Source organism: Procambarus clarkii, chromosome 3, assembly GCF_040958095.1.
Source record: "Procambarus clarkii isolate CNS0578487 chromosome 3, FALCON_Pclarkii_2.0, whole genome shotgun sequence".
Taxonomy (NCBI): domain Eukaryota; kingdom Metazoa; phylum Arthropoda; class Malacostraca; order Decapoda; family Cambaridae; genus Procambarus; species Procambarus clarkii.
In genome coordinates, this window is record NC_091152.1 from 53,577,874 (window position 1) to 53,590,459 (window position 12,586).

At 51.1% G+C, this 12,586-nt stretch overlaps 1 protein-coding gene across 1 annotated transcript in view; it reads right to left on the bottom strand.

Moving 5' to 3' along the window:
- Positions 1-1,113: 1,113 nt before the first annotated feature.
- The window catches only part of LOC138369041 (uncharacterized), a 53,222-nt gene continuing 41,749 nt past the window's right edge, over positions 1,114-12,586 (bottom strand). Inside the window, exon 6 of the mRNA XM_069331956.1 lies at positions 1,114-1,268. Coding sequence (XP_069188057.1) covers positions 1,144-1,268 — 125 coding nt within the window. The 3' untranslated portion in view covers positions 1,114-1,143. The remainder of the gene's footprint in view (positions 1,269-12,586) is intronic.

The following is a 12,586-nucleotide window of genomic DNA, read 5'->3' on the forward strand; positions in this document are numbered from 1 at the left end:
CCATACCTGGCGCAGGGCCGCTGACACCAGCTGTCACACTCCATACCTGGCGCAGGCCGCTGACACCAGCTGTCACACTCCATACCTGGCGCAGGGCCGCTGACACCAGCTGTCTCACTGTGGAGAGACACCCACGTGTACTCCACCACTGGAACAACACCCACGTGTACTCCACTACTGGAACAACACCCACGTGTACTCCACCACTGGAACAACACCCACGTGTACTCCACCACTGGAACAACACCCACGTGTACTCCACCACTGGAACAACACCCACGTGTACTCCACCACTGGAACAACACCCACGTGTACTCCACCACTGGAACAACACTCACGTGTACTCCACCACTGGAACAACACCCACGTGTACTCCACCACTGGAACAACACCCACGTGTACTCCACCACTGGAACAACACCCACGTGTACTCCACCACTGGAACAACACTCACGTGTACTCCACCACTGGAACAACACTCACGTGTACTCCACCACTGGAACAACACCCACGTGTACTCCACCACTGGAACAACACCCACGTGTACTCCACCACTGGAACAACACTCACGTGTACTCCACCACTGGAACAACACCCACGTGTACTCCACCACTGGAACAACACCCACGTGTACTCCACCACTGGAACAACACCCACGTGTACTCCACCACTGGAACAACACCCACGTGTACTCCACCACTGGAACAACACCCACGTGTACTCCACCAGTGGAACAACACCCACGTGTACTCCACCACTGGAACAACACCCACGTGTACTCCACCACTGGAACAACACTCACGTGTACTCCACCACTGGAACAACACCCACGTGTACTCCACCACTGGAACAACACCCACGTGTACTCCACCACTGGAACAACACCCACGTGTACTCCACCACTGGAACAACACCCACGTGTACTCCACCACTGGAACAACACCCACGTGTACTCCACCACTGGAACAACACCCAGGACACCACGATGAGTGCCATCACTTGGAACAAACCGTTGTGTTCCACACACCTCAGGTGCATAACGGCACTAAAAAATATATGTTGATTTCTCTCTATTTTATTTACAAAAATAGTAAATTCCCGACAATATTTTGGTTATCACGTCCCCGAGGGAAGGGTTGTCGGTCATCGGAAGTGAGAGGTGATGACCAGTTGACTGAGGGCGCTGAAGAGTATGATGACCTGAATGGAATACGTCTCGTTGACGGAGGTGTTGTACCCGCTCTGTTGGACGGCGGCCTGGTGCTGACCTGTTGGGTGATGTCTGTTAGTGGTGGGTTAGTACACACACACACACACACTGGTGCTGACCTGTAGGGTGATGTCTGTTAGTGGTGGGTTAGTACACACACACACACACACACACACACACACACACTGGTGCTGACCTGTAGGGGTGATGTTTGTTAGTGCTGGGTTAGTAAACACTCACACACACACACACACACACACACACACACACACACACACACACACACACACACACACACACACACACACACACAAACACACACACACATAGTACTATTCATACTTTTAAAACTAGGTATGATAGGGAAATGGGACAGGAGTCATTGCTGTAAACAACCGATAGCTGGAAAGGCGGGATCCAAGAGTCAATGCTCGATCCTGCAAGCACAAATAGGTGAGTACAAATTGGTGAGTACACACACACACACACACACACACACACACACTGGTGCTGACCTGTAGGGGTGATGTCTGTTAGTGCTGGGTTAGTACACACACACACACACACACACACACACACACACACACACACACACACACACACACACACACACACACACACACACACACACACACACACACACACACACACACACACCACGAACTCGGGGTGACAAACGCAGGATGACAATCGCGGCTGGGACAAACTCAGAGGATGGGGTGGAACTGGGAGATTGGATGAAGGAAGTACTCCAGCAAATGCGGGATGAATTCAGTGAAGGACTGAGGGTAATGAAGGAGACAGTAGCCAACCTGCAGGATGTACTAAGGGCAGCAAAGGAGGAGATAAGATGCCTAAAGGAGACTCTTCCACAATACCAGACACAAACCGTGCCTCAGGGAGACAGGAATGCTACTGTGTGCAGGGGCCACCACAACCCAGCTCTCATTTGCTGAAATGCTTAAAAAGAGCCCTGAAGCTAGGTCTGCAGTTAAGGAAGTTGCCATGGAAGTGGCTTCCTCTCAGGAAGCAGCTAGATGTACTAGCCGGATGATAGAGAGAAAAAGAGCAGTAGTAGTAGCAGGCATTAAAGAGCAAACAGGGACTAGCCCAAAAGGAGCGGAGAGACAAGGACAAAAACGCAGTTACCGAGATCCTTAAAGTGGTAAGGATGGAGGAAACTGACCAAAATGTTGAAAAGGTTTTCAGGCTTGGAAAGTACAACAAGGACAGAGACCGAATGATAAAGGTGGTATTCATGAGCCAAATCACGAAAGAGGAACTGTTAGCATGGAAGAGCGGTCTAGCAAATGTTCAGAAGTTCAAAAAAGTATTCCTGCAGAGGGATATGACAAGGGAAGAGAGAATGCAGGCAGCAGATGTGAGGAAGGAGCGCAGGGAGAGAGAAAGGAATCAGAGTACCACAACCCTGGACCCTACAATCCCAGAGGGGAGTGGGGAACCTTCCTCAAACAGTGCAACAGCCACAGGGAGTGGGGCACCACCCCCACATTCTACCCAACAGACACCCAACCTGCCCCTTCCCCTGTCAGCCCCCCACTAAGTACCCACCTAGGGCACCCTCCCCCCCACTCACCCCCCTCCTCCCATTCACCCCCCTCCTCCCACTCACCCCTCTCCCCAGGACCTCCCTTCTTCCCCCTCCCCCAAGCCCACTCCTCTCCCACATGCCTTCCCGTCTCCCCCACCCCCAAGCCATCCGTTCTCCCCCACCCCCCTAAGCCCCCCACTGTCCCCCACCCAACTTAAGTCTTCCCCTCTCCACCACTCCTCTAAACCCTCCCCCTCTTCCTCACCCACCTCAGCCCTCCTTTTCCCCCCACGCCCCCCAAGCCCTCCTCCCTCTTCTCCCCTATCCCCCAAAGCCTCTCCTCCCCCATGCTCCCCGAACCCTCCCCCTCTCCCCCCCCCAACCCTCCCCCTCTCACTCTTCCCCCCTACCCCCCTATCCCTCCCCGCTCAGCTCGTTGATGCCGTGTGGGGGCTTTGTGGGCGGCTGCTGGAGTGTGATGCTCCTTGGGACAGTCCTCTGTCCTTTTCTAGCCTTGCGCTCCTGCTGCCGTCCTCTCCTATTGTGCTGAGCACCTTTTCCTTTTCCTTCTGTTTCGTTTTTCTCCCCCCTCTTCTCCTATCTGCTTGTCGTTTCCTGCCGACCTTTTGCTTGTTTTGCATCTTTCTTGGACTTCTCCTATTTTAACGCCCGGGTGCTTGAGGAGGCATACTCTTGCACCCGTAGAACTGTTGTACCCGACGTTTCGAGCGAGGGGAACTTTTTATTGTCAATCCCACTTTCGCCGCTGAACCCGATCTCGACGGACTGACGGTTCTTAAGGTGGCGTTTGTGGGGCGTATACTCACGACGCACCCCTAGGGGGCCCCGGCATGATCGGCGATAGCTTCCTGTTGGGTATCCTGCCTCTAATTGTGGCTCCATGGTGGGTATGGGGGCACATTCGTGGATGAATTTCTTTCTCTTCGTCTCTATGTCGATACATGTTTCCGTTGTACCCTCTCAGGCTCGTGGGGTGGGCGACCAAGCCCCCGAGTCGGCCTGTATTGGAAGACCAAGCTCTGTAGCTCCCGCTGCGTTGGGCCCCGACCTTGCTCCTCCTTTGACCGTCCTGACTTCTTCCCCCAGCTCCCCTCCCTCCTCTGTGGTTGGGTCGAGCCTCCAGCCCCCAGTGGTGACCGCTTCGTCCCCTGGTGCGGCTAAGTCTCTCGTTGTGACTACTGCGCCTTTTAACCCCTCTCTCTCTGGGGGTTCTCAACGCCGTTCGCGCCCCGGCCGCACTCGCTCGATTCCTTCCCGTACTGCCGCGTATCAGGCCTTGTTTGGTCCCGCTTCATTGGTCAAATACTTTGATCTCCTCCCTCTTGATTCTGCGCCTCCTGACGATTTCTCCCTCCATCGGCATCTTGTTGATTCCGTGGATGCGTCTGTTACCTTCAACCCCACTCGTCTCGGTACACGTGTCGTTGCTGCTCCTTCTCAGGATGCAGCTTCCCGCTTGGCAGCCTTGTCTTGCCTTGGCAAGATCCTGTTCGGGTCTCCAAGAATGTTCAGATGAAAGCCAGTGTTGGCACTATTCTCCTCCCGCCCCATGTTGCAACCGGTGTTCGGAATCTGCAGGATTGCCACGATGATATTCGGCATATCCTTGATGCCCAAGTCCTTTCTGTCCTCCAGGTTGACTCGTTTACTCGTCCCCCTCGTGGTGGTCGCCGTCAAGCCCTTCGTGTTGTGAAGATCACCTTTGATGGTAGGACCCTTCCATCCTCTGTCATTCTTGCTGGTGCCAGGTGCTCTGTCCAGGAGTATATTCCTTCTCCTCGGCTTTGTAACAAGTGCTGGAGGTTTGGGCATGGTGCCCTCCGCTGCTCTGGGTCTGTCTCTCTCTGTCCTTTGTGTGGGGGTGAAGGTCACTCTAAGTTGGAGTGCACTTCTCCCCAAGCTCGCTGCCTCAACTGCGGTGAGGCCCATCCTACCTTCTCCCGTGCCTGTATCCATTACAAGCTTGAGGCGGCCGTCCTCAACTTGAAGCACCGGGAGCGTTTATCTTTTCCTAAGGCGAGGCGCCAGGTTCGCCGGCTCCCGCCTTATGCTAACGTCTCTTATGCTCGCGTATTGCGCTCTTCCTCTCCTCGTCCTTCCCTCCTTCCTCAGACTCACAACCGTTTCTGGGCCTTGGACCCTGATACGCCCACTGCCCCTCCTCTGTTCCTTTGAGTTCTGTCCGAAGGGTCCCCCTCCTGGTCCTCTGTCTGGGGTTCCCCTTCTTTCTACCCGGTCTGTCGTGTCTCCTGTGTCTTCTTCCTCGTCTCCCTCCAATCCTCCTTCCCATCCTCTTCCTCCATCTATTGGCTCTCCCCGCCGCCTGTCGGTGCAGACGGATGTCCATCGCTCTCCTAACGGCCGTCGTGAGTGCTCTCGTTCAGCTTCTCCTGTTGAGACGCTGGAATCCGTTGCCGGTACGTAGTTGCTGGGACACCGGTCTCTTTAAGTCAGAAGCGTAAGCCTGGCTCCTTTCCTTCCTCCTCCCCGGCAGGTAAGAAGGCTTCGCTTTCTTCCTTGGCCTCTATTTCTGGCTCTGTTGCTCCTTCCCCTCCCATTTCTGTGCTTGCGCCCCCTGTTCCTGCTATGGAGGTTTCTTTGGCCCCTGCTTCCCTTTCGGTTGCTGCCCTTGCTGAGGTGCGCTCCCCTCTTTCTACTCCCCCTCTGCCTGCTGCTGTCCTTGACTGCTCCTCTCCGCTGTCTCCTCCTCTTCCTCCTCCTGACCCCGCCCGCCCACCTCTGCTCTGTTCTCCCGCTTCCTTCCCTCCGTCTTTGCTCAGTTTACCCATGCCCCCTAACCCTGACTTTGCTGACCCTGATCTCGACCCTGATATTCTTTAACGTGCTGTATTGCTCTTTCGCCTTTGTTTCTTCCTTGTTCTCTGTTGTTGTCCTTTCCCTTCTCGTCGATGTCTATCCTTCAATGGAACGTTCGAGGTTATTACGCCAATTTCCTCGAACTCCAACTTCTGATTTCACGGTTTTCGCCCCTTTGTGTCTCCAGGAGCCGATGCTTGGTGCTCGTCCTGGTCGTTTTCGTGGCTATTCCTTTCTCTCTCCCCCCCCCCCCAGCCATTGCTGGTGCTCCTAATTCTTCTGCTCTCTTGATCCGCGCTGATGTTCCCTTTGTTCCTTTACTTTTTCCTTTGCCTCTCCATTGTTCTGCTGCTCGTATCTTTGTGGGGAAATGGTACATAGTTTGTTCCATTTATCTCCCCCGAGTGTCCTGCTTTCTCTTCCTGATTTGAAACACCTCTTGGACTCCTTGCCGGAGCCTGTGCTCCTGCTGGGTGACTTCAATTGTCGTCATTCTCTTTGGGGTGATGTTCTGACGAATTCCCGGGGTCGCCTTCTTGAGCCGTTTCTCCTCTCTTCTTCCCTGTCTCTTTTGAATTCTGGTGAGCCCACTCATTTGGACTCTCGGACTCGCACCCTTTCCTGTCTTGATCTTTCTCTCTGCTCTTCTTCTCTTTATTTAGATTTCACGTGGCAGGTTCTTGATGACCTCCATGGCAGTGATCATTTCCCTATCCTTGTTTCCTTTTTCTCGTTTCGCCCTTCCCTCTCTTTTCCTAGGTGGCAGTTTGCTAAAGCGGACTGGAACCTATTTACCCTCAGTGCTGCTCTCTCTGACCTCTCCCTTCTGCCTCTCCCTCGCACTCTCCTCCTTTTTCATGACACTGTCTTCGACGCTGTCCTCCACTCTATTCCTCGCTCTTCTTCTCGGGGTCCACGGAAGTGCGTTCCCTGGTGGAATGTGGACTGTGCTCGGGCTGTCCGCTGTAAGTGTGCAGCCTGGAAGAGGCACCGCCGTCGGCAGATGACTGATTCTTTTCTTTTCTTTCGGAAAGCAAGTGCGGTGGCCTGTAGGGCCATCCGTATGGCTAAATGTGAATGTTGGACTTCTTATGTCTCCACAATTACGTCCGAAACTCCCCTGCCATAGATCTGGAAGCGTATCCGCAAGATTGCGGGTAAGTTCGTTCCCGATGTTTCCCCGGTCCTTCACCTCCGTGGTACTCTTGTGGCGGACCTGTTGCAGGTCGCTACCGAACTGGGTTCTCACTTTTCTTCTGTTAGCTCTTTTCTTCATCTTCCCCAATCTTTCCTTCTTCGTAAACCTGTCCTTAAGTCTCGTCCTTTAGATTTCTGCACTCGTCTTCAACTTTCCTATAATGGTCCCTTCTTTCTCTCTTAACTTCGTTCTGCCCTGGCCCTCTGCGGTTCTACAGCAGCAGGCTCCGATGGTATTCATTATGAGATGCTTCACCATCTCCCTCCGTGCACGTCTCAGTATTTATTGAGTGTGTATAATCGGATCTGGGAGTCGTCGTCAGTCCCTGAGGACTGGCTCGATGCCTTTGTCCTCCCTGTTCGCAAACCAGGGTCTCTGGGAACTTCCCCTAAGGACTTTCGCCCTATTGCCCTCACAGGTTGTGTCTGCAAACTCTTTGAACGTATGGTTAACGTTCGTCTGATGTGGTTCCTGGAACACCATCACCTCCACTCCCCTTCTCAATTTGGTTTCCGCAAGTGCCGCAGCACGACAGATGCCCTGGTGAACTTGGAGGTCTATATTCGTACTGCTTTTGCTGCAAGGACCTCTGTTGTTGCCGTCCTTTTTGACCTGGAAAAGGCTTACGACACCACTTGGCGATATCATATTCTGTCCCAGCTTCATTCTTTTGGCCTTCGTGGTCATCTCCCTCACTTTCTCCGCAGCTTCCTCTCTCGTCGTTCCTTTTGGGTGCGCCTTGGTACCGCTCTCTCTGCCTCTTTTCAGCAGTATGAAGGTGTGCCCCAGGGTAGTGTTCTGAGCACTACTCTTTTTCTGGTTGCCCTCAATGGTCTTCTTTCCTCTCTTCCTTCAGGTGTCTTCTCTGCTCTCTATGTCGATGATCTTACCCTTTGTTGTCAGGGTGATGATTCGCCTGCCTCTCGTTCAGCGCCGGCTTCAACATGCGATTGATGCCGTGTCGTCTTGGGCCACCAATCATGGCTTCAAGTTCTCTACTTCTAAGACTTGTGTCATGTCTTCTACTAGGAAACGGGTCGTTCTTCATCCCTCTTTGTCACTTTATGGTCATCCCCTTGAGTACAAAGATTCCGCGAATCTTTTGGGGTTATTCCTTGACACTCGTTTGTCTTGGTCTCCCCATATCTCTTACCTCTGTGTTGAGTGCTCTAAGGGCCTTGCCCTCCATCGGGTATTGTCCCATACTTCTTGGGGAGCGGATAGGTACACTCTCCTTGCTTTACATTCCTCTCTCGTCCTGTCTAAGCTCGATTATGGTTGCCCTGCTTACTCATCTGCTTCTCCTTCTACTCTTCGCCGTCTTGATGCTTTGCACCATACTGGGTTGCGCCTCAGTTCTGGTGCCTTTCGTTCGACTCCCGTCCTTAGCTTGTATGTTGACACTGGCTTCCTGTCTCTCCAGGACCGCCGTGATCGCTACTGTCTTCGCTATCTTGCACGATCCTTACAACATCCTTCCTCTCCCCTCTGTCGTGCTTTAACTTTTACCCCTCCTGCGGTTCCTGTTCCTCTTCACCACCTCCCTCCTTCTGTCCGGTTATCTTGCTTGCAGAGTTCTCTTTCCGATCGTGTTTCTAATGTTTCTTCTCGTGTTGTTCCTTCTTTGCCCCCGTGGAGAGTCCCCCTTCCGCAGTTTTGTACATCCTTGACCCGCATCACAAAAGCTTTTACCCCTCCTACGGTTCTAAAACGCCTTTTCCTTGAGCACTTTTCTTCTCACTTCCGCTCCATTTCTGTCTTCACTGATGGGTCTAAGTCTGCAGACGGTGTTGCTACTGTTGTTTTTCCTGATCGCACTTATATGTGTCGCTTACCTCCGGAGACTAGCATCTTTACAGCGGAGCTTTATGCTATTTTCTATGCTCTTCGTCTCCTGCTTTCTCGTTGTCAGTCTTCCTTTGTAGTTGTTGTTGACTCGCGTAGTGCCCTCATGGCTCTTGGGTCCTTTAATCCGGTTCATCCAGTAGTTGTTGAGATCCAGCGTTGGCTGTTTCTTGTCCACAGTAAATTTAAGTCGGTTGAGTTTTGTTGGGTTCCCAGCCATATTGGTGTGTCTTTAAATGAGCATGCGGATGCTGCCGCAAAGGAAGCTGTCCGCTCTTGTCCCATCTCTCGTAAAGGTATTCCATATTCCGACTTTTACCCGGTTATCCATTCCTCCATTCTTACTCGTTGGCAGGCTTCTTGGTCGTCTGTTACTGGTAACAAACTTCGTACTCTTAAATGTTGTGTTTCCTCGTGGCCGTCCTCCTGCCACCGTAACCGGTGTTGGGAAACAGCTCTGGCGAGGTTGCATATTGGCCATACTCCCTTAACCCATGGTCACTTGATGGAGCACCGCCCTGCTCCTTATTGTCCTAATTGCATTGTCCCTCTTATGGTCGTGCATGTCCTTCTTGAATGTCCTGACTTCCAGGACGAGCATGTGTCTTGCTGTCCGACCGCACCTCCCGGTCACCTGTCCCTCAATGGAATTCTTGGTGACTCGGATACTTTTGATATCGTTCGCCTTATGCGTTTTTGTTCTCGTATTGGCATCCTTGGTGATATTTAGCGCCCTCTGATTATTCCGCACATTTGATGGTGCTACATACCCTTCCCGGTTTGGTGCCTTCTTTTGATAATTACTTACTTACTTCCCCCCTACCCTCCCCCTCTCACCCCCATACCCTCCCCCTCTCCCCCACCCCCCCAAGTCCTCCCTCCTCCACCAGTCTCCCCATACCAGATCCCCCCCAGCTCCCACTTACCCCAGATCCCACAGGTCCCCCCCAGAGGAGAAGCAGAAGAGAGTCAGTTTCAGGGTGATGTACTCGAACATAGATGGGATCACAAGCAGGACAAATGAACTAAAGGAAAGAGCACAAGAAGTGAACTCAGATGTAATCGGACTCACTGAAACAAAACTCTCTGGAATCATAACGAATGCCGTGTTTCCCCAGGAGTACACAATAATAAGAAAAGAGAGGGAAGGTAGGGGAGGAAGCGGAGTGGCCCTACTCATGAGAAAGGAATGGAGTTTTAAGGAGATGGCTATCCCGGGCTGTGAGGGTTTCAGAGACTACATAGCAGGCACCATGACAATGGGAGGACCAAGAATAGTAATAGCAGTAATATACAACCCTCCACCAAATGACAGAAGACCCAGTCAAGAGTATGAAAACAACAACATGGCAGTTAACACTATAATTGAGAGGGCAGCCTCTGCTGCCTGTAGAAATAGATCCCACCTGCTCATCATGGGCGACTTCAATCACGGAAGGATTGACTGAGAGAACAAGGAACTGCATGGAGGCGAGGATACGTGGAGAGCCAAACTATTGGAGGTGGTGATTAGAAACTTTTTAACCCTGCATGTCAGAGAACCCACAAGGATGAGAGGCAATGACGAACCAGCGAGACTCGACCTAGTCTTCACTCTGAACGATTCCGACATAAGAGAAATAGGTTTTGTGGACCCAGCAGGAATGAGCGACCACAGTGTACTGGTGTTTGAGTACCTGATTGAAGAAGGGTTATTGAACTCGAGGAGGGATACCGAAACCAAAAGGTTTGCATACCGAAAGGGAAACTATGAGGGGATAAGAATATTCCTAACAGATATAGCATGGGAAACAGAGCTCAGGGGAAAGACGGCCCAAGATATGATGGACTACATCACGCAGAAGTGCAAGGACGCAGAAAACAAGTTTGTCCCAGTCCAAAAGGAAAACAGAGAAATAAAGATGAGAAATCCATGGTTTAATCAGAGATGTAGGCTAGCTAAGCAGCAAAGTAAAAGGGCATGGAGAAACTATAGGAATAACAGGACACTGGAGAGCAGAGAAAGATACCAGAATGCCAGGAATGAATATGTCAGGATGAGAAGAGAGGCAGAAAGACAATACGAAAATGACATCGCAAGCAAGGCAAAGACTCAGCCTAAATTGATGCATAGCCACATCAGGAGAAAAACGACAGAAAAGGAACAGGTTATGAAATTAAGGATAGGGGCAGAAGGATTCACTACAAACGACAAGGAAGTGAGTGAGGAATGGAATAAGAAATTCCAGGAGGTTTTCACCTTAGAGCAAGGAGAAATTCGAAAGATAAGAGAGGGAATTGCTAACCAGGAACCACTGGAAGAGTTTAAGATTACCAGCGGAGAAGTAAGGAAGTGTTTACTCGAGTTGGATGCGACAAAGGATATAGGCCCAGATGGAATCTCCCCTTGGATACTAAAGGAATGAGCAAAAGAACTGTGCCTACCACTCTCCATAGTGTATAACAAATCACTGGCAACAGGGGAACTGCCAGATATTTGGAAAGCAGCTAACGTAGTCCCGATATACAAGAAAGGGGATAGACAGGAGGCACAAAACTACAGGCCAGTGTCCCTAACCTGCATACCATGCAAGCTGATGGAGACGATTGTGCGAAGAAAGTTAGTGGAGCATCTGGAGCGAAGGAACTTTGTAACACAGCATCAACATGGGTTCAGGGATGGCAGGTCCTGCCTCACAGGGTTACTTGAATTCTACGACCAGGCAACAAAAATAAGGCAAGAAAGAGAAGGGTGGGCAGACTGCATATTTTTGGATCGTCAGAAAGCCTTTGATAAAGTACCACATTAGAGGCTAGTGAAAAAGCTGGAGATGCAGGCTGGAGTGAAAGGGAAGGTACTCCATTGGATAAAGGAGTACCTAAGCAACAGGAGACAACGAGTCAGTGTGAGGGGTGAGGTCTCAGATTGGCGAGACGTTACAAGTGGAGTCCCGCAGGGGTCAGTCCATGGACCTATACTGTTTCTGATATATGTAAATGATCTCCCAGAGGGTATATACTAGTTTCTCTCAATGTTTGCTGATGATGCAAAGAGGATGATAGTAGGAGGTTACAAGATGACCTAGACAGACTGAGTGAATGGTCCAACAAATGGTTGTTGCAGTTCAACCCGAGTAAATGCAAAGTAATGAAACTAGGCAGTGGAAACAGGAGGCCAGACACAGGATACAGAATAGGAGATGAAGTACTTAATGAAACGGACAGAGAAAGATCTTGGAGTTGATATCACACCAAATCTATCTCCTGAAGCCCACATAAAAAGAATAACGTCTGCGGCATTTGCGAGGCTGGCTAACATCAGAACAGCGTTCAGGAACCTGTGTAAGGAATCATTCAGAATCTTGTACACCACATATGTAAGACCAATCCTGGAGTATGCGGCCCCAGCATGGAGCTCGTACCTTGTCAAGCACAAGACGAAGCTGGAAAAAGTTCAAAGGTATGCCACTAGACTAGTCCCAGAACTAAGAGGCATGAGTTACGAGGAAAGGCTGCGGGAAATGCAACTTACGACCCTGGAAGACAGAAGAGTAAGGGGAGACATAATCACTACCTACAAAATCCTCAGAGGAATCGACCGGGTAAACAAGGATAAACTATTCAACACTGGTGGTACGCGAACAAGTGGACACAGGTGGAAACTGAGTACCCACATGAGCCACGGGGACGTTAGAAAGAACTTTTTCAGTGTCAGAGTAGATAACGGATGGAATGCATTAGGCAGTGATGTGGTGGAGGCTGACTCCATACACAGTTTCAAATGTAGATATGATAGAGCCCAGTAGGCTCAGGAATCTGTACACCAGTTGATTGACAGTTGAGAAGAGCCAAAGCTCAACCCCTGCAAGCACAAATAGGTGAGTACACAGCTGACTACACACACACACACACACACACACACACACACACACACACACACACAAGGGCTTTAGAAACTTGTGTA